Source organism: Anas platyrhynchos, chromosome 8 (assembly GCF_047663525.1).
Source record: "Anas platyrhynchos isolate ZD024472 breed Pekin duck chromosome 8, IASCAAS_PekinDuck_T2T, whole genome shotgun sequence".
In the NCBI taxonomy this organism is placed as follows: Eukaryota; Metazoa; Chordata; class Aves; order Anseriformes; family Anatidae; genus Anas; species Anas platyrhynchos.
In genome coordinates, this window is record NC_092594.1 from 18,947,361 (window position 1) to 18,974,855 (window position 27,495).

At 37.9% G+C, this 27,495-nt stretch overlaps 2 protein-coding genes across 17 annotated transcripts in view; one reads left to right on the forward strand and one right to left on the reverse strand.

The window, feature by feature from the left end:
* The window catches only part of RALGPS2 (Ral GEF with PH domain and SH3 binding motif 2), a 142,145-nt gene that overhangs the window by 31,503 nt on the left and 83,147 nt on the right, over nt 1-27,495 (reverse strand). For all 16 annotated transcript variants that reach the window (XM_013099300.5, XM_038182706.2, XM_013099304.5 and 13 more), the window contains 3 exons: nt 3,659-3,796; nt 2,658-2,748; nt 530-597 (listed from right to left, as the gene is read on the reverse strand). In XM_013099300.5, coding sequence (XP_012954754.1) covers nt 530-597; nt 2,658-2,748; nt 3,659-3,796 — 297 coding nt within the window. The remainder of the gene's footprint in view (nt 1-529; nt 598-2,657; nt 2,749-3,658; nt 3,797-27,495) is intronic.
* ANGPTL1 (angiopoietin like 1) lies at nt 6,325-26,497 on the forward strand. Its single transcript, XM_005019291.6, has 5 exons — nt 6,325-6,751; nt 13,150-14,005; nt 19,065-19,258; nt 22,154-22,424; nt 23,434-26,497. Exons 2-5 carry the CDS (start codon nt 13,180-13,182, stop codon nt 23,619-23,621), a joined length of 1,479 nt encoding a protein of 492 aa, XP_005019348.3. The 5' UTR covers nt 6,325-6,751; nt 13,150-13,179; the 3' UTR covers nt 23,622-26,497.

Sequence of the window (27,495 nt, forward strand, 5' to 3'; positions counted from 1 at the left end):
CTTAGTGATATGTAAAAATATAGGTATTTTCGGTTTGTTTTTTTCCACCCACAGGATTACAAATAAACAATTATTTCAAATACCATCCAGCTATAAGCATTTGGTAAGTCCTAAAGGTTGTTCCATTAGCTACACTGACATTGAACGAGTCCCATTGATCTCCACATTTGGAACTCCCAACTTCACCAATTTCTCAGAAATCAAAAGTAATTTACTTTTGTTTGGAAGCATATTCTTCCATGAAGCTTAGATGAAGGCTTTTTGTCTAGACACAAAGAATGAATATTTAATAGCTCTTCACCCCCAAATGACACTAGTAAGTTAGTGCCTACAATACATCAAGAACCTACAAAACTGACTCAATTTCATGAAAAATGTCTCTACAGGCCAACTTAAGAACTTTTATTACCCATATAGAGCATTTATACTTCATACCGCTTTAATTAGCCTCAAGCAAATGTTTTCCACATTTGCAACTCAAAAATATGTTTGGCAACCTAAATTCTTCTCACATTTATTAAGTACTTACCTACTAAATCTTCTCTGGAAGCAGCAGAGTGGGGGGTGCTGGTCCCTGGTTCTATCTTTAATGAAAGCCTGCATTAAAGAAGCATTAAAAATTTGTCAGGAAATAGAAACATGCAAAAAGAAGGTGTTGACAAATGCACACACAAACACACAAAACATATACTAAGTTTACAACAGAAAACTTCTTGTTTTGTAATTGCAACACTGTGACCTTAATACAAATCTTGCATGTTATATTTAGCACACATTATTTGCAAACATTTCTTTGTTTAGGTGGAAAAACACTATTGCAGCAACACTCCACACTCAGAAAATGACGTGCTAGGGCACAGTGTAGTACTGTAACCTATTGCTTTGGCTCATACAGACCAGGACACGCTAGCAATACCATGCTGAAGAAGGTTCACAGGCAACAGCAAAACCTTGACTACAGCAAAGCACTGCAACCTCTTCTGCAGCAGGGAACTGTGCCACTGCCCCTCACCTGGAATAAAGCATTTATACGCACTAGGCTTCATATGCTGATTTTTTTTTTCCAATAGTGGGACAAGCCATTTGCCTTTACTATTATAAAAGCCAAAATCATTCTGTGGCATTTTGGAAGATACATTATCAACTTGACTGCATCAATAATTCAAGCTTTTTCTAAAGCAGGCACTTTAAAATGCTGTTTCCAGTAGTACTGTAAAGGGAGCAGAGTCCAGAACTCCAGAACGATCAAACAACTCACTTGCACAATTTGCATATAGAACTTTTGAAATTAGCAGGCTTGGGAAAGCCTATTTAATTTTGGGGAGAATAAATTTGACAGCTCCTCTCCTCATCACTAGACAGTTTAGCAACAATTCATTACAATTTTAAAGTTCAATTTTCTTAAATAAAATCCTTCAGCAAGAAAAAACACATATTCAAGTCACAATGACTGTTCTCTAACTTCAGCCTTTTAGCAGACACCACGGCACACAAAGAATAATCACTTATAGTAAAAGTGACTCTTCAAAATACACTCTTCTCCCACAGCAGAAATTCCTTTAGAGACTGATATATAGCATGTGGGTGTAAAAAGAGACTTTCTGAATATCAGTCCTGCTTCTGCACTACTAGTAATTGTCTCAGTTTCCCTGCCATCCAAGCTTGGGTTGCATAGGCTGAAGAGGCTGTATTTCCTTCAGCAATAACATTCCCACCAGTACAAGATTCCTGCCTAGAGAAGGAAGGTGGAGTGGGGCATCCATGAAAACAAGAACCAGACGCTGCAGTTAAACTTTTTTTTTCCTTCAAATGCTTGACCACAAAGCTTTATTTTGTGATAACCTGCCCCTTTAGCACACATACCCCTCACACTGTTAGAACACAGACAACCAGTTTCTATACAACTAAGGTGACAAACATGCCGGGCAGGCAGGATGGGAATGGGCAGGGAACCTCCTCAAGCAGATGAGCCAGCACTAAACAGAAACTTTCCTCATATGCAACAGATCTGCTTTAGGTTGCTTCCTCTCCCTGGAGTTTATTCTCATCTCTTGCCAGAGACTTCCATCCTCCCATTTTGCTGGATGCCAAATCACTTAATACAGCAATAATCTTTTCATTAAGGAATAAAAGCCTCTGCTCGGGGTGGTATACTTTGGAAGGGACAGACGTACAACATCTCACTTGTCAAAAACCAAGTGTTTGTTTTACACTGCATAACCTAATCCAAGGATAGAAATATAAAATGAGGATTTATAAAAGTTAAACCCTTCAGTAAGAACTTGGGACTGCACATACAGATGACTTTATTCTGACGAAAAATGACAGCCTAGCTCCATTCTGTTCAGTCAGTAAGATACATCCCTTGAAAGAGTGTTGCATGTGTGCCACAAGTATGGAGTCTCCACTGGAGAACACTCAGAGGGGTCTGCAGATTAAATACAATCAAATACACAAAAGGAAGACAATGTGCCATCCAGCATGCTGAAAATTAACTTATCTTAGCAAAGGACCCTCCCTGCTGTATCTTTCCCACTTTCAACAGATGCACTGGAGACACAATTGCTTGCTGTAAGCAGAATCTTAAAAGTGACGTGCTTTGTGTTATTAAGTTATTTTGTCATTAATTACAGTCAGTCACAGCATTTCATACTTACTTGTAATTGTCATCTTCTACAAACTTTTGTAGCTCTTCTATGTACTGAACTGAGTTTAGATATTTTTGGACATGAGGCAACAGAGGAATATCTGGAGAACAGATGACATTCATTATCACTGTACTGTTCATTAAGCAAAGTTATTTTCCAGAAATTATTTAAACAGAATCAGATCCCTTGCCTTTCTATGGGAGACAGAGGTACAAACTACAAACCCTACTGCTGTTGAAATGTTGTCCTTCATACAAATTCTCATGCATTGAGCTGATATTCCCCACATAAGTAAAGCCAGGTATGTTTCCCCATAGAGCACTCTGAGATGCTCTGCTTATCAGAGTATGTTGAAGGGAAAAGCCACAGAGAACCCCTGGCCAAAGTGAAGTCCCAAACCTATAGGACTGCGTATGAGAACATCACAGCTCACATTCTCATTATACTGAGCTTTCAGTGGAGCCAAAATCCTGTGCTAATATCATATTCTGCCATCATAAATGCAGCCTTACAACTTTACTAGAAATTGAAGAGAAGGACTGTGAAGGAGACCACCTTTAAAGAAAGAATACATTATCTGATCGATGAACAGCACCATAAAGTCCAAAAGACAAGTTGTACACACTTTATTATCTCCAGTAAAAGAACTTTTCTAAAAGCAATCCTACTACTTTTATAATTCATTTTCACAAAGTTATGGAAGACAGATTCAAGTTTACAATGTGCTAGCAAAACTACTATTAAATACAACGTATTCCACATTTTTCTTCAAAAAATATGTATTGCAAAAATGCAAGAAAAAGGGAATTTTATATTTTCTCTTCATGTCGATGCTCTATCACAATCAACAATGTCAGAATAAACTTCTACAACAGTTTTGCACTGCGAAGGTATGGGAGAGTCATAATGGCACAAGTTGGTTGGGCCTTGCTTGCACAGTATTATGAAAGACAAGTATTGAAACTTTTAACATTGCTCTTTAATGGTGAAATATTTGCATGCTAGCTTACCATATTCGCACGACTGCTGTAAATCTGAGATAATTCGGAGGATGTTGTTCATTAAATTTGTTCTTTGCTCACTTTCCAGAATGCTCCCTGTTGATGGGTATGCAGAATCGATATACGTCAAGTCTGACAGATAAATACCTAGGTAAGACCAGAATGAAAAATTTCTTTAGTGTCTCACACTTACCAAAAAAAAAATCATCAAGAATATTTTATTTTCATTTCCTAGTGTGCAAAGAAACTGACAACAGCATTGCCTCAATATATTATTTTGGCTGTGCCTGAGAAATCATTTCATCAAGATCTGTGAAAGCCTTCAAACCTCAAAGCAAAACAGCAATAGAGCTTGGACTGTCATGGAAGTACATCACCCCACAACCCTTGTCTTGGGTGGAATTTGCACTTCCCTCCATCACTAATCCTTACTTCTGTTAGTCTTAACCTCAGCTGTACTAGAAGACGCCATGTGTAAGCACAGCTAATTTTCCTTGCCACCCCGGACAGCAAGTCAAAATTGGACACAGAGAGAATCCTTTTCTCCTGCATCACACCAGGCATGTATTAACTGACTGTCTTCACCAGGGACAGTGTCTTTAACAGTTCTACATTTATAAGTAATTACAACAGCAAGCAGAAGTACTCATAAACCTAATCTGCCATACTACCAGCTATTTGTTCCCTTGACAAATGGGAGCATAGTGAACACGCAGAACTAAAATACACGATCAAAATTACTAATGATTTTAGGAAATCTATTTAATTCCTCCAACTCAGAAAAAAAAAAAAAAAAAAAAAAAACAGAAGGAAAAAACATCATATCTGCAACTTCAACCTGAATAGAAACTCAAACTCAAAGATAACTGGGAAAAGATAACTAAGCAAGAAGTGCACGCACACTGAAATGCAGCATGAATTCTGCAGCTTCTGCTAGCTGTAACTGCTGAAACCCAACAGACATGTTTTTAGGTCTCCAGGGCTTCTGCTTACTTTCTTCTTTACACCAGCACCGTAACCTTACTGTTCTTTCAAACCCTTAATAATGCAGAGAGGAAAACCCTTCTCCTTACATATTAATGTTATAAACCGCTTATTTTAATTCTAAATAAAACTTGGTTTCTAGAACTTCACCCTAATTCTAATCGTTCTTGTTTCAAATCAATGAAACATCCATTCCAACTAACCCTACCATGAAAAAGCAACTGTTCTTCTGCATCTTCCACAACACAGAGACCCTACTGATATCTAAAATCTAATATCCAAAAATTAAATAATATTGTCAAGAAACTTGTTTCAGTATTAGGGAATTTCTGAAAGTATATTTTGCTTCACACTCAGCCTTGTATAAGCAGAATCATAACAAGAAGCGTGGCTTTACAGGTGGAAGACTATTAATACAAGCTCACCAGAGCAGCAGTTGTGTTTGTGTAGCACCTCACCAGCACAGTCCTCAGCGTGAGCTGGGAAACTCTGGGCATCCCTCCAAAATCAACACACACACGCGCGTGTGCGCGCACACACACAGAAACAAATTAAAATACTTGTGGTTGAAAGGTGGCATATAAAAAAGTGAATAAAAAGGTATTACACATGACCTGATATACTACTAAAATTCTCTGTTTTCTATTCTGCTCAAATCAGCTTATTAAAAGACAGAAAGAATGATCAGAAAGATCACATACATTCCTACTGCAATGCTACCTAGACTGCGTAAGCCATCCTGAACTTGGCTTTGCTCAGCAATGTCCACATGGGCCTTAAAAATCCCAAACCTGCTTGATCCTCCATGGAAAGCAGTAAATCACGCTTATTGATTAAAGAGATTCACTGTGAGAAGCACCTGCAGTGTTACCCATGATCTTACAACCCAATCTTTCTGAGTGACTTGTCCCATCAAGCACGGATTTTTCTTTCAGCTACATCAAGAGCTCTTCCGTAGAGAGCTATCCCCTAAGATTATTTGATGCATTTTTATGAAGTCTAAAGCAGTTCTGAAAGCATACAAAGGTATTTCTTGCAAAAGGAACCGGTGTGTTCTTTGTGAAGGAACCAGAGAGATCGCTGAAAGTGAAGTGAATGCACACAAGTGCTGCCCAGCTCGACACAACTGCGTTCTGCGCTCCTCACAGGGCATCACCTCTGCAGCTTTTGCTACTTCTAACGCTCATCAGATGTTATCAAATATTCTGATACCTACCCAAAACCATCCCACACAGCTTTAACGTTTTCCACATGCAGCAGAGACTTCATGCATTTAACAACTCAAACTGTTTCCTATTAAGTGAACGTCAAGAATTGAATGCAACGTTCTGTTGAACATTCTCCTGGCCTATAAATGGTTCATTTTTCTTGTTGTATCCAGCCAGGCTGCCCCTTTTATTCCCAGCAACACAAATTGAGTTTTATCAGCCTGAAAGAATCTTTCTTCTAAATGAAGCCCAGCACTGTAATAACTTGAAAGGCATCTTTAGGCAGCGTAGTAAAAATGTTTGATTTGTAATTGCCTGCTGAACTCTTGCACAGTCTGTTGCCATATGGTACCCTCCCTTCAGCTGGCAAACAATCTGCCCTTGTTCGGGACTCCTCGGCCTCCCTACCCCCTCCCTTTTCTGGAGGGTATGGATAGGAAATCCGAAGGAGGAGTTTCTTCTGCTTTCCGTGTGTTGGCGGTGACATCATAGGTGGGCTGAACGGCTACGTCTGGTGTGTGTTTGTTTAAAAAAACTGTCCAAATGTGATGTATATGGAATCTGGGTCAGCTGTAGCTGGTTAGTGCACTTCTGCATGTGAGAGTAAAACACTGCAGTTTCAAAGAGGCATTGCTTTCTTTTTTTTTTCTGGAATAAAACATACTGGAACTTCCCCCCCCCCCCCCGCTATTATTTTTAAATGATTTAAATAGCTCAGTCATCGCATGGAGAAACCCAATTCCTCAGTACAGCTTGGATCTAACAGAGAAAGACAAAAGCAGTTTTCAACTCCAACTGCAGATTAACAATCCACAACATCGGGTAACACAGAGACAACGCAACTTGGCCTCTGGATTCTCCATCTACCACAGAAGCAAAACAGCTGCAAGATTCCCCCCACCCCCCCTTGGTAAGTTTTAATGTTATTCTTTCTCGCAAGTCTAATTTTGAGCTATTTGTGAATTGTACATGCATCTACCATCCACACACAATTGTGAACAAACAGATCTCTCAGCCTGAGAACAGTTCGACAGTTAAAATATAAAACTCGCTTTTGTGGCATTCGGTAGACTTTGGAAACTTGGAAAGAATTAAAAAGCACTCTGCCTAACTCATTCCAGTTGGAAGTTTCAGTCACTTAGCTGTAAATCTTCTGTAAATTTTATGTTCTATAAAGTTACAGAAAATCAGTGCTACCAGATTCTTTGTTAAGCATGTAATTTAGATATTGCGAACATATTAATGTGAAATTCAGATCCCATGAGAAAGCAAAAGCCAAAGTTTCTATCGCCTTTGGAGAAGCTTGATTTTGCCCAGCACTAATGTACAGACCTAGCATTACTAGAAAATGGACACCTCAATAAAAGTACTGTAAAATAACTAGTAAACCAGTGCACATCTCTAAGTAGCAATAACCTTTTCAACTAAAGTTTTAATTATGTTACTCTTGAGTAGTAGAAGTAGTCTGAGTTGTACAATCAACCAAGAAACTTGAGCCATACAGTACTTCAGAAAATAATTAACTCTGCAGCACAAACAATTATGGAAATGAAAATCCAAAGAAATTGCTGTAATGGACACTAACCCCTTCCTTGAAAGGTTTGTGGAATGAGAGAGAAGTTAACTATAACTTAGTTTAGCAGTAATTTGTTTCCAAATAGTTTCATAAAAATGAAATGCAACATGCAAGGCAACAGTGGAAAGTAAGTGGAAAAGAGAGGGTTTTGTTACAGTTCTATGGGGGTGGTGGGAGAGGGGGAAAGACACAGTTTCAAAGTCAATGATTAAAACACAAATGCTTTCACAAACCCAGGACAAAGGTATGGAAGAAAAAATAACTTGTTAAACCAATTTTATACTTCTTGCCTTTCTTCATACTGACTTTGTAATGAGAGTACAGTAAATAATCCAGGACAATGGAAAAGCATTTAAGTTACGTGTTCATATTAAACTCTCAGCAATGTCTGGCACAATAGGAGAGAACGAAGGGGGTGACTCTAAAAGAAGAGACAAAGTGTTATGGAAAAAAATAAAATTTAGGAGCTATGGAATGAAAAAGTCTGAAGCAGTCTTGACAAACAGAAAGATGGATCCTTTCCAAGTTCTTGAGCCCTTTTTCTTACTATTCTTTTGTGCTTCTTACACATTAAAGGGAACAACCTAAGTAACGGCAACAAAAACATTTGAAATCTACATTATGTGCTTTGGACGCCAGTCTCCATTCATTCATTATTCTCCAAGCTTTTGATTTACATTACTTCGAACAATTCCTAAATCTTTTCCAAATGAAAACAGCTGAGTCAATAACTTTAAAGCAATAAAATGGCAACATGCAAGATTTTAACTCCTTCTCCTTCGCTGTCTTCCAACTTTAGAGCTGAAATTTTGAAATGCTTTATTTTGAACAAATAATGCACTGCTAATATTATGGTGTTGCCGCTAGAATGCTCTCAAACACGATGGAAAAATATGCCGTGTAAACTTTGGCCAGTAACTACAGGGCTATTATCAGGTTTTAATTATTGTTTTACTGGGCTCAACTGGCTGTTCATAACATGCCCTATTAGTCTGGTCCTTGCAATTTATACAGCGATGAATGAAGCACAAGTTCCTTCAGCAAACTGCGATAGATGATTGATGCCTTCCGTATCTGTTCCACAGAGAACCCTGGAGGCCCCAAATAACACATCTACAAACACAAAATGCACCGGTCTATTGTACCTGCTTTTTAAAATGCTCTCACCAAACATTACTGGTATGCATTTACAAACGGAAAGGAATGCTCACATAAAAAAAAAAAATCACCAAAAAGCTAGAAATATTATGATACTGTACTGTGTTTTCAGAGTATCTTGTATGACAAAGTTTGCAAACCTCTTCTGCAGAGCATTTCTAAGAGTCTATCATTTGTAGAATGACACACTGGCAGCAACTGCTTCAAAACCACCTGAATATTTTTAGATGGCCTTTTCTAAAAGGGATCAGATTCCGGTTCATCTAACAGTAGAACTCTGCAAATCAATATCTTATATATCTGACAAACAAAACCCAACAATGTATTGTTCCTGGATTCCAGTCAACACAACTGAAAGCAATCCCGTTATTCCACTAAAGGCAGAATGACTTAAAGGAGAAGCACTTGTTTATACAGGGAAAATTAATTTACAAAAATACACATATATCAGAAATCCACGCGAACGCTTCTTCTATAGTGTTTTCCTCACAGCAATACGACTTGTAATGCTATGAACCCACTTCTAAACTAAAAACCATACAAAGGCTGTGCTTATTTATGTGGATATAAATAGCTTTAATTATTTTAGCTGCTTAGATAATGCTTAACATAAAACGAAGTACACCTAACATCAATAGTAGAGCTCCCTGATTAACTGCTGTTATATTCACAGGACCTTCCCTTTCACCATTATTGCTTACTTTCTCAAAAACAAAACAAAAACAACTGGCTGCTTTTCTTCCTGTTGTATGTGATGATAAATGGAAGCTTATGAAAAAGGGCACATGCGGTATTTATCATCTGACCATATCGTTTTGACAAATCTTCTGGATAAAGATATGTACAGCACCATGCTTTCCATACATATTTACCTGCAATACTTCCCTTACATTCAGTCAGAGCAACCTATGTTGCCCAAGGAGAAGTGATCTTCATCAGCTCTGAAAGAACAGATTTTCTAATTTGTGCTGTGGGTCTCCAAATTTCATTTCCCGTTGGACATGAAATTCAAAGCAGTTCAACAGAGAACAAATAGTTTGCTATGTAGATATATATTTAAAAAAAAAAAGTCAAATACATATTAGCTTTCACACTTCCCCATCCCTGCAACTCTAATGTTAATAAGCAATACAATATTTTTAGCTAACACAGCCCACGTTCTTGTAATTCCTCAGTAAAAATTAAAAATAGTAGCCACTACATTACTTTGCTCTATTAAATTGGAATTTTGTTCCTTTTTAGCAATTTTTCAAGTAATAAAAACTAATTTTGGAAATAAGACTTTCATTTATGGGAATCAGTCTAGAAAAGAAACAAAGGAACAGCATTATACTGAAACCCTATCCACAATTTTGAACATTTCCAACAAGATGATTATGAAGGTTGCATTGCTGAGTAGTTCTACATGTTTTTCTATTGCATCTGCAGAAGAACATCAGCACACTAGGACACCGGCAAAGCCACTTCAGAAATCTGACACAAAACTGCTCAGCACACAAACGTGACAAAGTGACAGTCTATTCTAATTTCAAAAACATGACAGCTCATATAGAGTTAAATAATACATTTTGAAGTGATAGCATCTGTAATCACCATCTCTCTTGCTTATTTTTCAAGGTTTGCTTTCAGGTATTTCAACAATACCCCTCACCACAAGCAACTCGAGACTTGCAGGAAGCCTTTAAGTCTCTGAGCCTCATCTACTTTATCTCCTAGCAGTTATGATACGACCTAAAAATCTGAACTGGGAACCTGTGACATAAGGCAGCTAATTAAGGAAAAACCTCCAACTACTTCCCAACTCTAATATTTGTCATTTTAAAGTCTTACATATTAGGCCATCATTTGGGGATATTCTGGATAAGCAGTTGATATTTTTTTAAGCTGCTTGCCCAGAACATCAGGAAATTTCTGAAACAGTATTTTCATTTCCTTCCACGATGATTAAAACTCCAGGTAAATATCTTACACAGAACCAATTTTTGTGTAACAAGTTCAGCATTACGCTGCTCAAACACCCCAAGCAACAGCTTAAAACATTTGATTTTTTTTGATACCAAGATTTCCATGGAAGCACGTATGTTACCTGGCCAGGTAGGTCCTCAGACGCTGCTCATCTCTGCTTATCTGAATGAGTCAGTTGATTTCAAGATACTTGAATTACTTACATGTTCTACGGCATAACCTTGTGCAGCTGTTGCATTTGGTTATGCCACGTTAGGCGATTTCATTGATTTTATGGCCTGACAGCACAGATATTGACAAAGAAGTTCTACTTTTATCCAATACATACTCAAACCAAACTTAATGCTTAAAAGATATGTGGAAAGCAAACTGCTACAGCATACCTGGTCAGCTGGGGGGCTGCACTGCAAAACGTTTGTTTATTTTTTAAACATTCACTTCAGGTTTAATGTGTTTCAGGGGAAAAATATATTGCTTCCTCCCCTCCACCCCCCAGCCACTGATTATTTTAGTAACTGTATAGGGTCTTAAAAAAACTTGCCACGGTCTAAACTGTTATTCACCTTTTTGGGCTATGAAGTAGCCACTATATATTGTGAAAAGAAAAAGTAGAATAGTGATACTACAGTTTCATTCTTTATGTGCCATGAAGTCACCTTTCCTGCTTCTGAACTTAAAACATTGAAAAATAATTTAAGGGACCTTGCAGAGGTGTCAAACTTTGGACAATTAGTTCAACTCATCCTTCTCAAGTTAAACACCACACACAGACTTATTGCCCAGGTTTTTACCATGATTCATGAGAACATTTAACCTAATGAACTTCCAACTCTGAGCACTGCCTAAGCGATTAATATTTTAAAGTCTGAAATTACCAAAGAAAAATACACAGCTAGCCCCTGAGAAAAGCAATACTTTTCCCTTTTTTAATAGAAGGTATACCTTCAGCCGAAAAAGAATAACAAAACGTTTAACCGAATTCTATTTCTGTAAAGAAAGTAACAGTCCGTATACCCAAACACTTATTACTACATCTTAAGAGTGAAATATACAGAAACAAATATTTAAATATAAATATTCTCAAGCTTTTACATATTCCTTCCATTTTGTAAACTGTATTGCCTTCCGTATTGTAAAGCAATCAATGATTTTCAAAATGCAAATATTTTCTTCTCTACAGCAGAGCTTGTAATACAACTGCCAACAAAATAAAGTTTATTTCTAGGCAACAATAAACCATTTGCTAAAGAAACCTAGAAATAATTCCTGATTGCATATGGAATCTTTTGAAATTTGCATCCACTGCTCTTAACAGAGGCAAAAAATAAAGACTTGATAGAGTTACTCTGAACAGATGTCACTTGCAGCAATAATATTAAAGCCAGCACCAGACTGTGGACCTGGCATCAAAGCCATCTTACCATTTGTAAAGCTGAAGGTTAAGGAAGGAGTACTCATCCTCTCTTCCATCAGGGTAACTGTTTCAGGATTGCAAATGCACTTAAACTTGCTTTGGCAGGAACAATATGAAAATTACTAGCTTTCTCTGGGTCTGTTTTATTCTTCTCTTAAACCACACAAAGGCCACTGCACCAGGCCTTGTACAGCTTCTAACATTAGACTGCAAAGGAAAGCCAGATCAGCAGCTGGCATCAGAGGGAAGAGCGACCTACTTGACAAGACAAATTAAACATGTAATAGGAGGTGGTTTTCCCCCTAACTTTTGTGATACTTTTGTTAATCATCTCAAATACTTGAAATCAAAGTGAAAAATAACTCTCAAACTATTTCTGGGTTTTTATCATTGCACTTTAGTTCTTTACACCAAGTTAAACGAAATACATTGTTTTCTTAGCATGTGAATGAAACACTTCAGTGTGGTATTTAGATTGATAAAACACCCAACACTTCAGCGTTATTGGGCTAAATACATTCTCAAATATATGAAAGTAGTGTGACAACAATTAAAAAATAGCTAAGTAGGGATGCACAAGTGCAGTTCAAACCATGCCACAGGCTTTCTTTACGATTTGAAGTTACTCGAATATGTAATTTTCATCAACATTAAAGACAACTATGTTTAGCTCATACCCTACCTAACATTAATGCTCAAAAGTAGTGTTATAGCAGGGTGCACGTGTGTATTTTACATATACTTTTCAAGTCTACCATGTTTGTGTGTACATAAACTTGAAAAACATGTACATATACATAAGTATGTATAAAATATTTACAAGTTTATGCCTACAGGTATATACATGAACCTAACAAAAGAACAGAAAAAAATTGTACAATTGTGCAAAATTTCTACAACTGTACCAATTGTACGAGTCCAAAATTTGTATATATTGAAGTTTTTGAAAAATAATCACTGCCTCCCTACTTCCCTCTTCTGACAATATTCTGCAAGCACTTCTAAAGCTTGTCCTTTATTTGCAGGGAGTAGAAACTAACCTAATGCAACCTAACTTTAAGATTTAAAACGTTTGTCTACATGCACATAAGCATAGCAAAACTCATCAGTTTAGGCAACTGAAGCACTACACCTGCTTCAGTTACAGCTGCCTTCATTACAACTCTAATTATTTTATCTTCCATATGTTCAACAGTCTTCTGAAGGTCATCATACCTGCTTCAGAATGAAGATACTTAAATGGACTTTGGGTGTGTTGTTGTTCCTACTCCTGTCTATTGGGCGCTGTACCGAACAATCAACGCTCAATAAGACATCCCAACGGAGGCATCCTCGTTCAGCAGACAGTGGAGAGGAAGGAAAGAAATGTGGTTACACCTTCCTGGTCCCTGAACAAAAGATCACAGGGCCAATTTGTGTGAATACTAACGAACCAGGTACTGGTAACAGAAAAGATGAAGTCACAAGAATGGACATAGAGAACTTGAAGGATGTGCTGTCCAAGCAAAAGCGGGAGATTGACATCTTGCAGTTGGTGGTGGATGTGGATGGAAACATCGTGAATGAAGTCAAGTTACTGAGGAAGGAAAGCCGTAATATGAACTCTCGGGTCACTCAACTCTATATGCAACTCTTGCATGAGATAATTCGAAAGCGTGATAACTCTCTTGAACTTTCCCAACTGGAAAACAAAGTCCTTAATGTTACAACAGAAATGTTGAAGATGGCAACAAAATACAAGGAGCTTGAAGTCAAATATGCAGCACTGACTGATCTTGTAAATAATCAGTCTGTGATTATCTCCCTCCTGGAAGAGCAGTGCTTGAGAATCTTCTCACGGCAGGACACCCATGGGTCTCCACCGCTTGTCCAGGTGGTGCCCCAGCACATTCCCAACAGTCAGCCATATACCCCTGTTCTTCTGGGAGGTAATGAGATACAGCGAGACCCGGGTTACCCTCGAGACAGAGAAGTAAGACCACCACCTGATCCAGCTACTTCGCCTACAAAGAGTCCTTTCAGAGTACCACCGCTGGCTTTAATTAACGAAGGTGAGTTACCTATCGTTTATCTAACCTGAGATTTCTCCGCTTCAGAGGGAAACTGTCCTGACTATAGAACTGGAAAGAGAAATTAAAGGTACCTGGTATAGCTAGTCCTTCCTGCCGATTGAGATTTTAAGCTACAGCTGCAGATGATGAATTTGTTGAAATAGCTGATACTCAGAAATTCAATCTGAAGAATTAACGCCTTTGAGTCACAAAGTCTTGGGGCTTGCGTCTCCAGCTGGGTTGGAATGAAAATTCATTTGTAGTATATGCTTTCTAGTATTTACCACTCTCTTTGAAGATTCCTGCTATTTACATGTAACAGTAACTAGAAACAGTGAACATCAGAAAAGATAATTAATCTAAAGTAGACAAAATTTTAAGCAGTTGTCCTGTATAGTTACACGTACACATTTGCCAGAAGTCACTCCCTCTTAGAAGAATTTTACTCCTTAAATTCTGAACTGCTTTAAAATGAGTGTCTAAATCCACCAACACAGTGGTGGAATGACTCTGGCTGAAATATTCCAGAGATAAGTCTGAAAGGATAATTGAATGAAGGCTGGGTCTAATTAGATGCATTCAACTTTGAAAATTTAAAATGAGTAACTACATTCCCAGCAATCTGATGTCAGTAGGGGATGTCAAGTTAAATTAATACCATAAATATTATGAAAATACATTAAGGGGCTGTATCGCATCTTCATACATTACATTCTTTAGGCCATTACACAAATTCATTTATCACTAGAAACAAAAGTAGTGAAAGGAAAATTAACTACTGCTGAGATGCCCTGAATTCTGCCACAACTCTTACTTTATTAAAACTTTTTAAGAAAAAAAAACAAAACACACAGATTCACAAAAACAAGTTACATTGCTTTCAGACATCCATACCAGCTCTTGTTCTTGACTTACGTTAGCTTGCATAGCAAAAGGGTTGTTTCTCCTCTCACCCTCCCCCCCTTTAAATTGCCTTTAGTCACAGTTGGAAATTCAGCTTGGTTCCTAAGATGAAGGCAAACATTTATTTGCAACTGTTCCACGACATTACAAACAACTAGCTGCTGCTGAGTTGCAGCAAAGAACTATTTTTATTCAGGGTCTGCAAAACGTTCAGGCACAATCCCAACGAAAGTGCCAGATGTCACGAGAATTTAAGTCACACATCATGACACAAAGGAAACAGCTAATATAAAAGCATTAACGTCCGGTCAAGCAGCAAAAGCATAATTCTAAGAAAAAAAAAAAAAAAAAAAACGGAAGCGATTTCCTGCTTCCCAGAAAGCCCATGCTTCAAAGTTGTTTTTTAATGCATGTTTTTCTGTCTCATTATATGCCTGATGTACATAGAAAAATGAAGCAATAACACTAAATATTTTTCTCTAAACCATCTGCCAAGTGTTTTCACCAACCCCTTTATCCCTTTTGAGTTTGAACCCATTTTTGCAAGGGAACACAAAAGGAATCTTAGGAAACTTATAACAAGTTATTCCACTTTTGTAGTCAATATTTGTCTTGAGTTTGAAGTTTAAGTGCTTCTTGCAGTATCTTAGGGAAAATGAGGGTTGAGAGTTGCTACAGCTGGTAGACCATCAATCATCAAAACCAACCTGCAACACAATGCCTAGTTATTATCACTCTGGTTTGAAATGAAGCTAAGCATATTTAATGGTGTAGAGAAGCAAAATTCCCTCTGCCACAGAAAATTGAAATTTCCAGTTAAAAGATCATAACTGTTTATGATGTATTAAGATGTCTAAACAGACCAATAAAAACTAAACAGTCCTATCTAGAAACAGGACTGAAAAAGACATGATTATGACAGAATAAGCAACCAGACAAAAAAAAATCAGGAGCTTTTTCTAAGTGTATTTGAAGAAATCATAGTAAACAAATACCTGCACACACACGAATTTTACAGAAAGGTCAGTGCACATTTTCAATTGTTGGTGGGGATCAAAATGAAGAATATCTGAGGGTACAGAAGATTCTTATTTTCTGAACAGATAAATTTACATTAAGATTGTTCTAGAAATTGAGGAAGAACGTTCCTGTGAATTACAGTTGCCACAGTTATCTAAATCCTTGCAGTAGGAGCCATCTCCCCCAGATTTTACTGCCACATTGTAGGAAAATTAAAAAAAAAAAAAGCTACAAAAATTCTACACACACAACCCACTCTACTGCTAATGTATCTCAGATATCAATGCAACTTGTTTTTAAGCGGAGGTCCAGTGGTGTTTTTTTCTGGAGGGTGGGGAAGGATTTATTCTTTACTACTGACTAAAATCCTCAGCATGAAGCTTACACAAGCATGGTTTATGTTATCTGTTCAAGATAACACTTGCCATCCTTAAAATAGTATTCAGCCAGTATTTTAGTAAGATTCCAACCAGAAGTATTTCATTGCTTTCCCTCTCTACCATTTAATTTACAATTGAATATGATGCATACCAAATCATAAATCTAAAACTTCATTTTAGAAGTAAATTATTGATCAGGTCATCTTCTCAGATTATTTAGAATTTACAGCTAGTTAAAAACTATAACCAAAAAGTCAGTTTGTCCCAGCAGCTTAGTGTACACAGACTGTTACAGAAGATATGCAGGAAGTATTTATTCCTTACACAGGTAATACATTTTCAAACTGAATTTATAAAGGCAACAAGACTTTAAACAGTTACGACTTTTTTCATTAGCCAGAGAGGCTCTCCTCACACCAACACCTTGGCAAATCTTGTTCAGTGCAAATGCTGAGAAATGGATCTGTTCTAATACCAGGAATTTAAAATAATTAGATGTAATAAAACTTACTTTTCAGAAATAATTTAAGACTACACACCAAAAGTTACGGGATTTGTTGGATTTCCTAATACTAAAAAAGCAGAAGATTGTCATCTCTATTGCAACCTTAACTTCTGATAAGCTCACAGACAAATCTAAGTATCAAAAAACAGATAAATTACATCCTGCGACCTTAATGCCAGCTAAATTTCAAGAACTTGGACTAGTACAATTTTGTCTGCCTCAAAAGCTACTTAATATCACTCCAAACATCTGCTCAGTTCTCTCATGCAGAAGTATGTCCTCAATACCTCCTCTAGAGGAAATCACAGGAAATAACACTTAACAGATCTAATTGAGCTATTTTCAATGTTTAATTAAAATTATTAAAAGCCTACTTCTCTGTTCACACTTCTTCTAATGCAATAATTGCTGGGCAGTAACACTTCTAGAATGACCTCCATGTTCAGTTGTACAGATCCCAAATTTACTTTAGGTAATCACGGACAGGAAATGAGGCTAACTTAGCCCAGGAAGCCCACTGTACAAACGTTGCAATGTACACAATCTACACGGATACTTTAATAGTGAGCAAGAAAAAAAGCACAAGTATATCAAAGTTACATTATGTCTTTCCCAAGCTATTATTGCAAGCACTGTAAGAATGACAAAAACATCAAATGTTGACAACACAGGATGCAGCAGGGCTTCCAACTATGGCTCAATGTCTGCAGCATGCTTGCTAACACCGCTGCAACCAAAAGCTGCAAGAAGTCACCTTCATTACACAAACTTTTTGCATGCTAATTAATATGAAATGTTCTATCGATTTCCTGCTAATTACAAACTTATGCATCTAGCAACTACTACCTTAAACTTACTTTTTAAAAAAGTGATTTTCAATTTGCTTTTGTCATGGAAAATTAATCTGCAGTGAAGGTCACTTCCACTCAACCTCTACTTTTAATTAAAAAATAACCTCAACAGCAATCTTTTATGCTTCTTTGCACATTAGTTTCTTCTGTGAATGATGAGGGTTTTCTATGAACTTCCACAAGCAGATTTGAGAAACTGAGCCTTAAAAAAAAATAAATAAATAAGGAAAGCAGTAGGTAACCTCCTTTTCAGATTAACTGAATTTGAATTTTCAAATACATTTAACGCATCCGCCACTTACTAGCCATCAGAACATACCCTGCTTTTCATTGCTTTTCTTTACTAAATAGCTGGTCTCTGATCAACTCAACTGACATAATGATACACAACAGACATTTAAAAAAAAAAAAAAAGCAGATGAAAATACTACCTAAAACTGAAAAACTGAAAGGCAAACTATACAAAACAAAGATTTTAAAGATTTTTGAAGTATTTAAGCTACCGGCTTCTTACTAGATGCTCTTCTGTAAGTAGTATTTGTAAAACCAGTATTCATATAGTCCAAAATAGAGCTTTCAAGCAGCACTGTCAACTGCATGTTTCTTTTATAATCATAACCCTGAAAGCAGTATGTGGGCCCTGTTGGCTGCTCAAAAGCCCTTTTCCACCACTTGCATATTTTCTTCTTCACTATCGATCTACATATTTCCCACATGGACAGAATTTGAAACTTGCACAGACTCCTACCTACCATTAGCAGGCTGCTCCTGGAACCAGGTAAGTATATAAAAGTTAAAGAGTGATGCAGCATAAGAATACTCTATCCCTAAATTCCATGTCTGTAGGCTCTGGGAATAAGTATTTCTTACAGAAGCTATCTACCACTGTGTGTTCAAGCGTGGGGGGCTTCGTTTTGGTTTGGGTGTTTTGTGTCTTGTTTTCTTGATTTTCAGCTTTGACCAGTTTCAAATGGGTGCCCAAAGGCAATGAAATAGACTGTCATTTAACTTCTGTCTCAGTGGTAAAGGGAAAACACCTTGATTCAACATCAACATCATATCAACATCATGATTCAGAGAACAAATCTTTGACACAAACAGATAAAAATCAGGTGCTGGTAACTGAAGTGTATTATCTGTTTTGCAGTGATGTTATTAAAGATATATATACACATAGGATATTGATGTATATATATATATATACACATATATATACATATATATATATTCACACACACACACAGAGTTAACTTTATACACTGTGTTTCACAGTAGTTTTACCTTAATTGAATTATCGACTTTCCATTATGCCTAAGTCTTTCACTAATATATCAAATATCCTCGAACAACATGCACACCATAGCCAAGCTCGAATGCTTACTGTACTTCTTTTCAAAAAGGTCCATTCAAAGACTGCCAACAAGCCAAAGAAGCTGGGTATTCCAACAGCGGGATTTATATGATTAAGCCTGAAAACAGTAATGAACCGATGCAGCTATGGTGTGAGAACAGCTTGGACCCTGGAGGATGGGCAGTTATTCAGAAGAGGACAGATGGCTCTGTCAACTTTTTCAGGAACTGGGACAGTTACAAGGTAAACTCAAATTCTGAAAATCAGCAGCTTCATTTTGATGTGACAGTGACTACGCTATCAAGAAAGTACTAACATTTCCAAAGCAATTCTTCATTCCAAATGTTTCTACTGAATGATATAGTGAAGTGTTGGAAATAGCTAGTTGCTTAAGTTAGAAAGGAAATTCATCATCCAGAAGGGTCATTCCTCAGAGAGGGCTATATTTCAGTGGGAACGTTCCCTTTCACTGAAAGCATTACTTAACTTTGTATTGACTGACTTACAGTCTGAAATAGCCTGCATTTGTAACGCCCAACAACAATGGCTGAGAAACACGCTATCCTAGACAGCGACTGGGAAGTTATTTATTACAAGGACCTAACTAAACACATGCTTTCTATTAACACACAGAGAACTATAATAAATACTGAAAAAGCTTAACCATCTCCCCTATGAGTAAGCAATCACAGCCAGTAGAATTATTCATTTAGGCACAGTAATAGATTTGTGGGATCACGGCCTCAACTTGAAAATATTCCTAGCAATGAATTTAAACTAGAAGAGTTTTAAACTAAAAGAGGGTATATTTAGACCAGATATAAGGAGGAAATTCTTTACTGTGAGGCTGGTGAGGCCCTGGCCCAGGCTGCCCAGAGGAGCTGTGGCTGCCCCATCCCTGGCTGTGCCCAAGGCCAGGCTGGATGGGGCTGGGGGCAGCCTGGGCTGGTGGGAGGTGTCCCTGCCCATGACTGGGAGCTGGAACTGGATCGGCTTGAAGGTCCCTTCCAACCCAAACCATGCTGTGATAAAAGGAATCAACCTATACCTTGAAGATTACATTAGATAACTCCTGAACGTGTAAGGACTGGTATGAGGGAAACACATAACCATGATATTATGCACTAGAAAACATAATACCTAGGGAAAAAAAAAGTCACTTTGGAATAACTACATGCTAGACAAGAAATATGAACATCTTTTTATAATACTGTCCTAATTTCATTCATACAGGACAAAGTTTTTCCCTGTGACACTGTGCTCGCTTTAAATTGAGCTGCAATTCTCATGTGTTAATATTGAAGAGAAAACTAAGCCATGTTTAACTCAGTGAATATTCTGAAGATATCATATATGCAAAGAAAATGATAAGATTACTATGAGGATTTTCATTTTCTGCATTGCATTTGTAGAATTTTATCATTCAAATCTTAATTATTCCTCTGTAGCAGTTATTCAATGTCTTTACTTCTTAGAACAGTGGTGAGTATCGTCCCCACCCCAACATGCCATAGGGTAGTTATGGCATCTCTTATGAAGTAGCTGTTAACATTTTAAACATAAAACAATGGAAGTTTATTAAGTCTGTAACTGGTGTGTAATGGCAGCTCAACCTTGACTAAACTTGCTCCCAGGTGATTTATCACTTAAGCACCATGTCCAATATTTCCTTAAACACCCCCAGGGACGGTGATGCCACCACCTCCCCCGGGCAACCCATCCCAATGCCTGACCACACTTTCTGAGGAGAAATTTCTCTAATTTCCAACCTGAACCTCCCCGGCACAACTTGAGGCCGTTCCCTCTAGTCCTATCACTAGTTACCTGTGAGAAGAGGCCGACCCCCAGCTCCCCACCCCTTCCTTTCAGGGAGTTGCAGAGAGCAATGAGGCCTCCCCTGAGCCTCCTCTTCCCCAGCCCAGACACCCCCAGTTCCCTCAGCTGTCCCTCACAGGACTTGTGTCCCAAGCCATTACCCAGCTTCACAGCCCTTCTCTGGACACGCTCCAGGGCCTCGATGTGCTTCTTGTAGTGTGGGGCCCAAAGCTGAACACAGCACTCGAGGTGCAGCCTCACCAGAGCAGAGCACAGAGGGATGACCGCCTCCCTGGCCCTGCTGGCTGCACTATTCCTGACACAAGCCAGGACACCGGTGGCCTTCTTGGTCACCTGGGCACACTGCTGGCTTGTGTTCAGGTGAGCATCGACCAACACCCCCAGATCCTTTTCCTCTGCACAGCTTTCCAGCCACTCTACCCCAAGCCTGCAGGAGACGGACACCGCTTTCATTTTAGGCAGTGGTATGATCCTACATCAACTTAATCGTAGAACTGCAGCTTGAGGTAGGGGCCTAGAACATTTCTTTACTGGAGAGAGATTTCCCCGGAAAGTGATTCCAAGTGGTATAAACTATATAATCGGTGACCTGAGAAGGAGGATAGGAAACCATCAGAACCTAGGAAGCCTAACAGGTAGCTATGATGGGAGAACATAACTTCCTTCACTACAGCTCCAAACACGACCACCACTGATTCGCTCGGGGATAAGAGACAACAGGCACGAAGTATCACTTCACGGATACCAAACTGGTAATCTGTGATTTCAAAGGAAAATTGTCTTTAGTTTTCATTTCTATAGTAAGCCTAACAGAGAGTATAGATGAATTATGTGATAAAATTGACACTAAAAATCAATGCTAGCTGCATAGAAAGGCAACAAAAATTTTGTTACCTGAAAAATTGAAATTGTTCATCCATAATCACCTTTTCGAACCTAGAAACATACCTCATTACAATTCATTGTTCATACATTTTTATAAATCCATTAACTTAGCCAAAAATATGTTTTTTCAGCTCCTGTTCTCTCACCCTTTATCTTGAGAAGATGAGATCATAGAAAACAGACTATCTTGCTACCTTTGCTGATTCTGGTACTACCTCGTGTTGCTGTAGCAGTCCAGTTGAATCAGTGGCTAAAGGCAGCAAAATAAAGCATTTAAATGTATGTGTCAAGCAGTCATTCTGAAGCTTAAATGGTTACAGTACCCCAGTTCTGTTGGTTTATACTACTCCTGCTGAAAAAAAAATAATTATGACCAAGATAAACTAAGCAAATATCACCTTCTGATCTTCTATACAGAAAGGATTTGGAAACATTGATGGAGAATACTGGCTGGGACTAGAAAACATTTACATGCTTACCAATCAGGATAACTACAGACTACTGATTGAATTAGAGGACTGGAGCAATAAGAAGGTCTATGCAGAATACAGCAGTTTCCGCTTGGAGCCCGAAAATGAGTTCTACAGGCTACGCTTAGGAACATACCAAGGAAACGCAGGCGATTCCATGATATGGCACAACGGAAAGCAGTTTACAACACTGGACAGAGACAGGGATATGTATTCAGGTAAGGAAACTGGTATGTACTTGAAAAACAAATACAGTAATCCCATTAGTGATATCACCTTTAAAGAAGGAATTAATACAGATAAAGTACTCAAGTTCTGACAGAGCCATTCTACTAAAAGATGCTTCAAATAGGTAGAGACAACAAATTGCATTGACAGGGTCCCACTCAAGCCACTTCACGGTTCAGAAATTTCAATTCTATTATCTTCACTGCAGACACACTTGAGCAAGCTTTACAGTTAGCTCAACGACAACCTTGTCATTTACCTGTGATTCTTTGCAGTCAGAGTACCTTCCCAGGTGATCTCTCAGCAAGTAGTGAGAGGGCCATCAAACAACAACCTCCATGATCTGCATCTGGGTATAGGCTTAGTCATGTACCAATACATGAGAAACGGGCAGATGAGTTCATTTCATTCTCCTTACTGAAGAACAGTTCTTTTTGGTTCTTTTCTACTCTCTCTACCTTCCCCTTAAAGCCTTAGTGGTAAAAGAAAAGTTGCAGAGTGTAATAATTCAACTCCACTGAATAATAAGTCTTCACTTTTTCCTCAACTGTCAATAACCATGAAGGTACACAAACATTGCAAGCCCTTGAAGAAACCTCTGAGAGTAAATGCATCAGTCACAAGCAGCTTTGTGGAACTGTGGACCTGAGTGCTCTTTGGGACTGCATCAAGTCACATTACTTCCACTGAAGTATTTCTAAACAGCACATAACCCGAGTGCTTTAAATGCTAGCTCACAGAGAAGCACTACTGGTATTTTGAAGAGAGTTGGTCTCCTTAGTTTTCAGCTGCCTTGTTAAGTACTGTGTTAATAATCTTCCCTCTAAGCAACAGGTGTTACAACAGAACACGTAATTTAGGTAGAAGCAGCAACTGATAGGACCACAACATAACATGAAGTGCCAAGAAGTCCCCGCTAAGAACATGCAAGTGTTTGCTGATCTTTAGCATTTCTCCTCTTTGAACACTGAGGTTTAATGATTTCTTTCTGCTCCACAGGAAACTGCGCTCATTTCCACAAAGGCGGCTGGTGGTACAACGCGTGCGCACATTCGAATCTCAATGGCGTCTGGTACAGAGGCGGCCACTACAGGAGCAAGTATCAGGATGGGATATTTTGGGCTGAGTACCGGGGAGGTTCCTACTCCCTGAAAGCAGTTCAGATGATGATCAGACCTATAGACTGAGGAGGAAAATCCCACAGTGCTCAAGCAATCAAGTATAAACTTCTCAGCGCTTGAGTTCCAGAAAAATAAAATATTACTTTAAAATCATTATTTTGCACAATCTGCCCCTGCAAAATGCAGGCCTATGATTTTCCTGTCTTTTTCCCAAGTTGTGTTCCCCATCCTACCTCCCCTTTTTTCCCCCCACAGAAACTTTTTCTACTGTAAACGACAGTGTTTTTTTTAAACATACATTCACAAAAGCAAATGTTCAAATTTGCAAAGCATATTTATCTTTTTTCAAGTCCAACATACTTTATGCAAACAGTCATTAAGGCTGGTAAAAAAAAAAAAAAAATCCAGAAAAATGACAAGATATAAGCTTTTTCAGTTAAAAAGCTTATGCTTTTTCAGGTCAGCTCAACCCTTAAATGTAAATATGTGAAATGACATTGTCTTGCTTTAATGTGAAAATCGATTAGTTATTTAACAATTTATTTAAAAACGTTGGTATTACTTTCAATGAAAATCTGACTTCACATTACTGTTTAAGATTTACTCCAGGAAGCTACCCAAAAAATTGAAGGCATTCTAGCTTTCCAGCTAAGGGAGGTTTTTCAACCAATAATTATTTCAAAATGAAGTGGTTAATTAAACATAAAATATAAAATTTCTTAATGGTGTAGAAAATTCCTTAAGACCTGCATATCCTACCTTCTGTAGAATACCTACACAGTGTTCCTCGTGTAAGAAAAAGAAATGAATTGCATGAAGCGGTTGATAAACTCAAGACAACCAAACTGATTTTTTAATTTTTTTTTTTTTTTTTTTTTTTAAACTTTCCCCTTTCAAACATCCTACTTAAACAAAAACATCTCTTGATACTTTGAACTTAGATGGCAAAATGAAAAGTGCTGATAATACAATCATGGCTTGACACTTGGAGACCCCTCTCCTGCTCCAGTTAGGAGTGATGAGGTCTGAACAGATGTCCACATGCAGTGGTTTACAGGACCACATCTCTGCATATTAACAGAAGTTTTCCTCCAACACAGCTTTCTGCTGACATAGATTAGGAATTAGCTCCGAGTGTATTCTCCCTGCCACCCCCAAACTTGGGCTGCTCTTACAACATATTTCCTCTTCCCCTCTGTAGGTACTACTATGATATTCTCTATTAATTTTTTTTTTTTTTGCCTTCTGGGTATCTATTTCCACTGGGATTAATATGTAATTTTCCCAACTTTGAAGAAATGCCATAAAAGATACTTAAAAAAATCTGAAACAAAATGTTCACTTTAGGTACTAGAATCTATACAATCAGAAGGAAGATTTTAGTCTCAAAATGATTCAATAACCGGAATTAGCTATACAGTTTATCTAATTTAATCTGATACCACACAAAATTAATATGTTCTGAATTGTAACCAATGCATTTGTTTGGTACTTCATGTATTCCTTCAGAATCTTAAATAACTTTTTCCCTGTTTAACCTAAGAAACGCTAATAGAAGAATCTAATATTGTCGTTATGTTTAAATTAATCAATACCTAATGTTGTTGTCTGAATTGATTGATACCAGCAGCTAGGAAAAACATTGTTTGCAATTCAAAGGAGAGAAAATAACATTTTGGTTTCAAAACACATTCTCTAGATAAAGCTTCACTGATCATTATATGGCTGAAAGGGTTGTAGTTAGACTTTTGGTCAAAGCTAACGCGTCTCTGTGTTTCATCAATATTTAAGTGAGGGCAGGGGAAGGGGAAAAAAAGACGATCAGTCCCAACATATTTCGTTCCCAAATCACAAGAATTTCAACTGGCACAAACATTTAAGATTACAATCCTGATACTGGTCTTCACATAAGGAGTATGTTTGTTACAAATGCTGTACAGTGTTCTATAAAATTCTTTTTAATCGCAAATGCTTGAAATTCAGACCATCTGTAGTCTCTTCTTTTTTCTATGATAGCTGGTTAGAAAAGCAGTTCAGGTAAATTTAAAAACTGAAAATGCCCTTTGAAATGAAATGGTCTTTAACGAACACTTTTGTCAGGTCTAGTTGCTTCAACCTACAGATTGGGTCTCCTTGGAAGACATCTTACTCTACCACAAGAATCTATTGCCTGCTACAAAAATACTGTTTGTTTATTCAGAACAGTCAGTGAAAGGTGTATTTTACAGCCACCCCCTCAAGTGAAATTAGCTGGCAATCAGCCCTTAAATTTAATCTTATATATTAGAAGCCTGAAATAGTCTCCCTTGATTTAAAGCTACAGAATGAAGTTAACTAAAAATGACTATAAACATACCTAGAAAATTCCGACTGCACAAATGCCGTGCTCTTAGAAGAAAGAATTCACATTAAGTTGCCAGTTTGTGATTATAAGAAGGGACAGTGTGACACCTCTTCCTCAGGTTGGTTCGCACTGCATAATACTTTACACTACTTTCAGATACCTGCAATTCTATCAGTTCTTAATGTTTGGTTCAAATCTTCTAAAGCAGGGTAAGCAACTCAGAAAACTTCATATTTTATTTCACATTTTTCTGAAACGCTTTTCAGAAGAGGCTGTAGCATCCCTGAAGTTTTTTGCACTGGACATTCAGAAGCCATCTGTCACTGCAGGACAGAGCTTTCACCATTTGTGTATTCTCAGTCCAAATATAACTAAATAGACCTTGAAAAAGTTTAACCTGTACTAAAGCCTGAAACAGTTTGCAAAAATATCTCCAAAGTCTATTTGCAAGCATTATCACTGAGCTGAATATTCAGCAGATGGATACTTTAATAACCTACCTGTTTTTTTCCATTTCTGGATATAGTTCCTGAAAGACAACTGTAAGGAAATATTTCACAGGGTAGTACTGCTTAGTTAAATAAAAAACTTACTTCAAGAGACGACTCAATTGTTTCATTGTGCAACCTCAGATTTGTCAGAATTCCACTGTAAGAACCCTTTTGAGAAGGTATTTTCGTTCTGAGGCAAAACACAACATCCTCCACATAGTTCCCATTTGTCTGGCTACTTTAGTGGGCCAGGTGATGCAACAGTGATGACCTACCCCAGAGCAGGTAGTGACTTCATGCTGCACAATGCTATTGCCATCACACACCTAATATTGCTCTCCCATTTAAGCTGGAGAGCCCACACCGATGTGTTGCTCTTCGCTTGCACTTCTAGAACTTGGGAATCAAGTCACTGTTCTCATTGCATCAAGGAACTGAAAAATTTTTATGATTCCTTTTTCCCCCTAGTTAAGTGTAGAAGAACATCTTTACCTTGTCCATGGCAAGCAAGCTGTGGTAAGTAATAAGAAAACAATCAGTACGTCTGTGGCTCAAAAAGCATTTCCATCACAAAGACCACACAAGAAAACATTTAAGCTTTACACTACAATGCTAAGACAGTTGAGAAAAAAGCTCTGCACAAATATTTGGTGCCATGGCAAGTCTGGTGAACTCTGAAAGGTAAAACACTCATCCCGGGATTCTCAGCTAAGATCCCTTAATGTGCTCCCTTTCCTGATGACCTTCCAACAGAGTCCTTCTCGACCTGGGCCAGCATTACTGTGGCGGGGGTTTGTGATGACAAATACTCCTCTGTGGAAGACTCGATTCTCCGCACTCTTCTAAAAAGCAGTTTGAGAGAACAGCAACTTTGGGATCCCTGAGTCACCCCTGAAGGGATCCCTGCTCCAACCCTCCTTTCTCTGGGAAAGGAAGCTGGGTTACTTCTGTTCCATATGACACACAGATTAATGGAAATGTCTTGAAAACAGAATTTTTAGAAGTAATCCTTCTGCAAACCTACTCATGTCTTACTGGAGATTAAAGCTCTGATCAGATGAGAAGACTTGGACTCAATAGCCAACCTTCCAAGATAGATCCATGC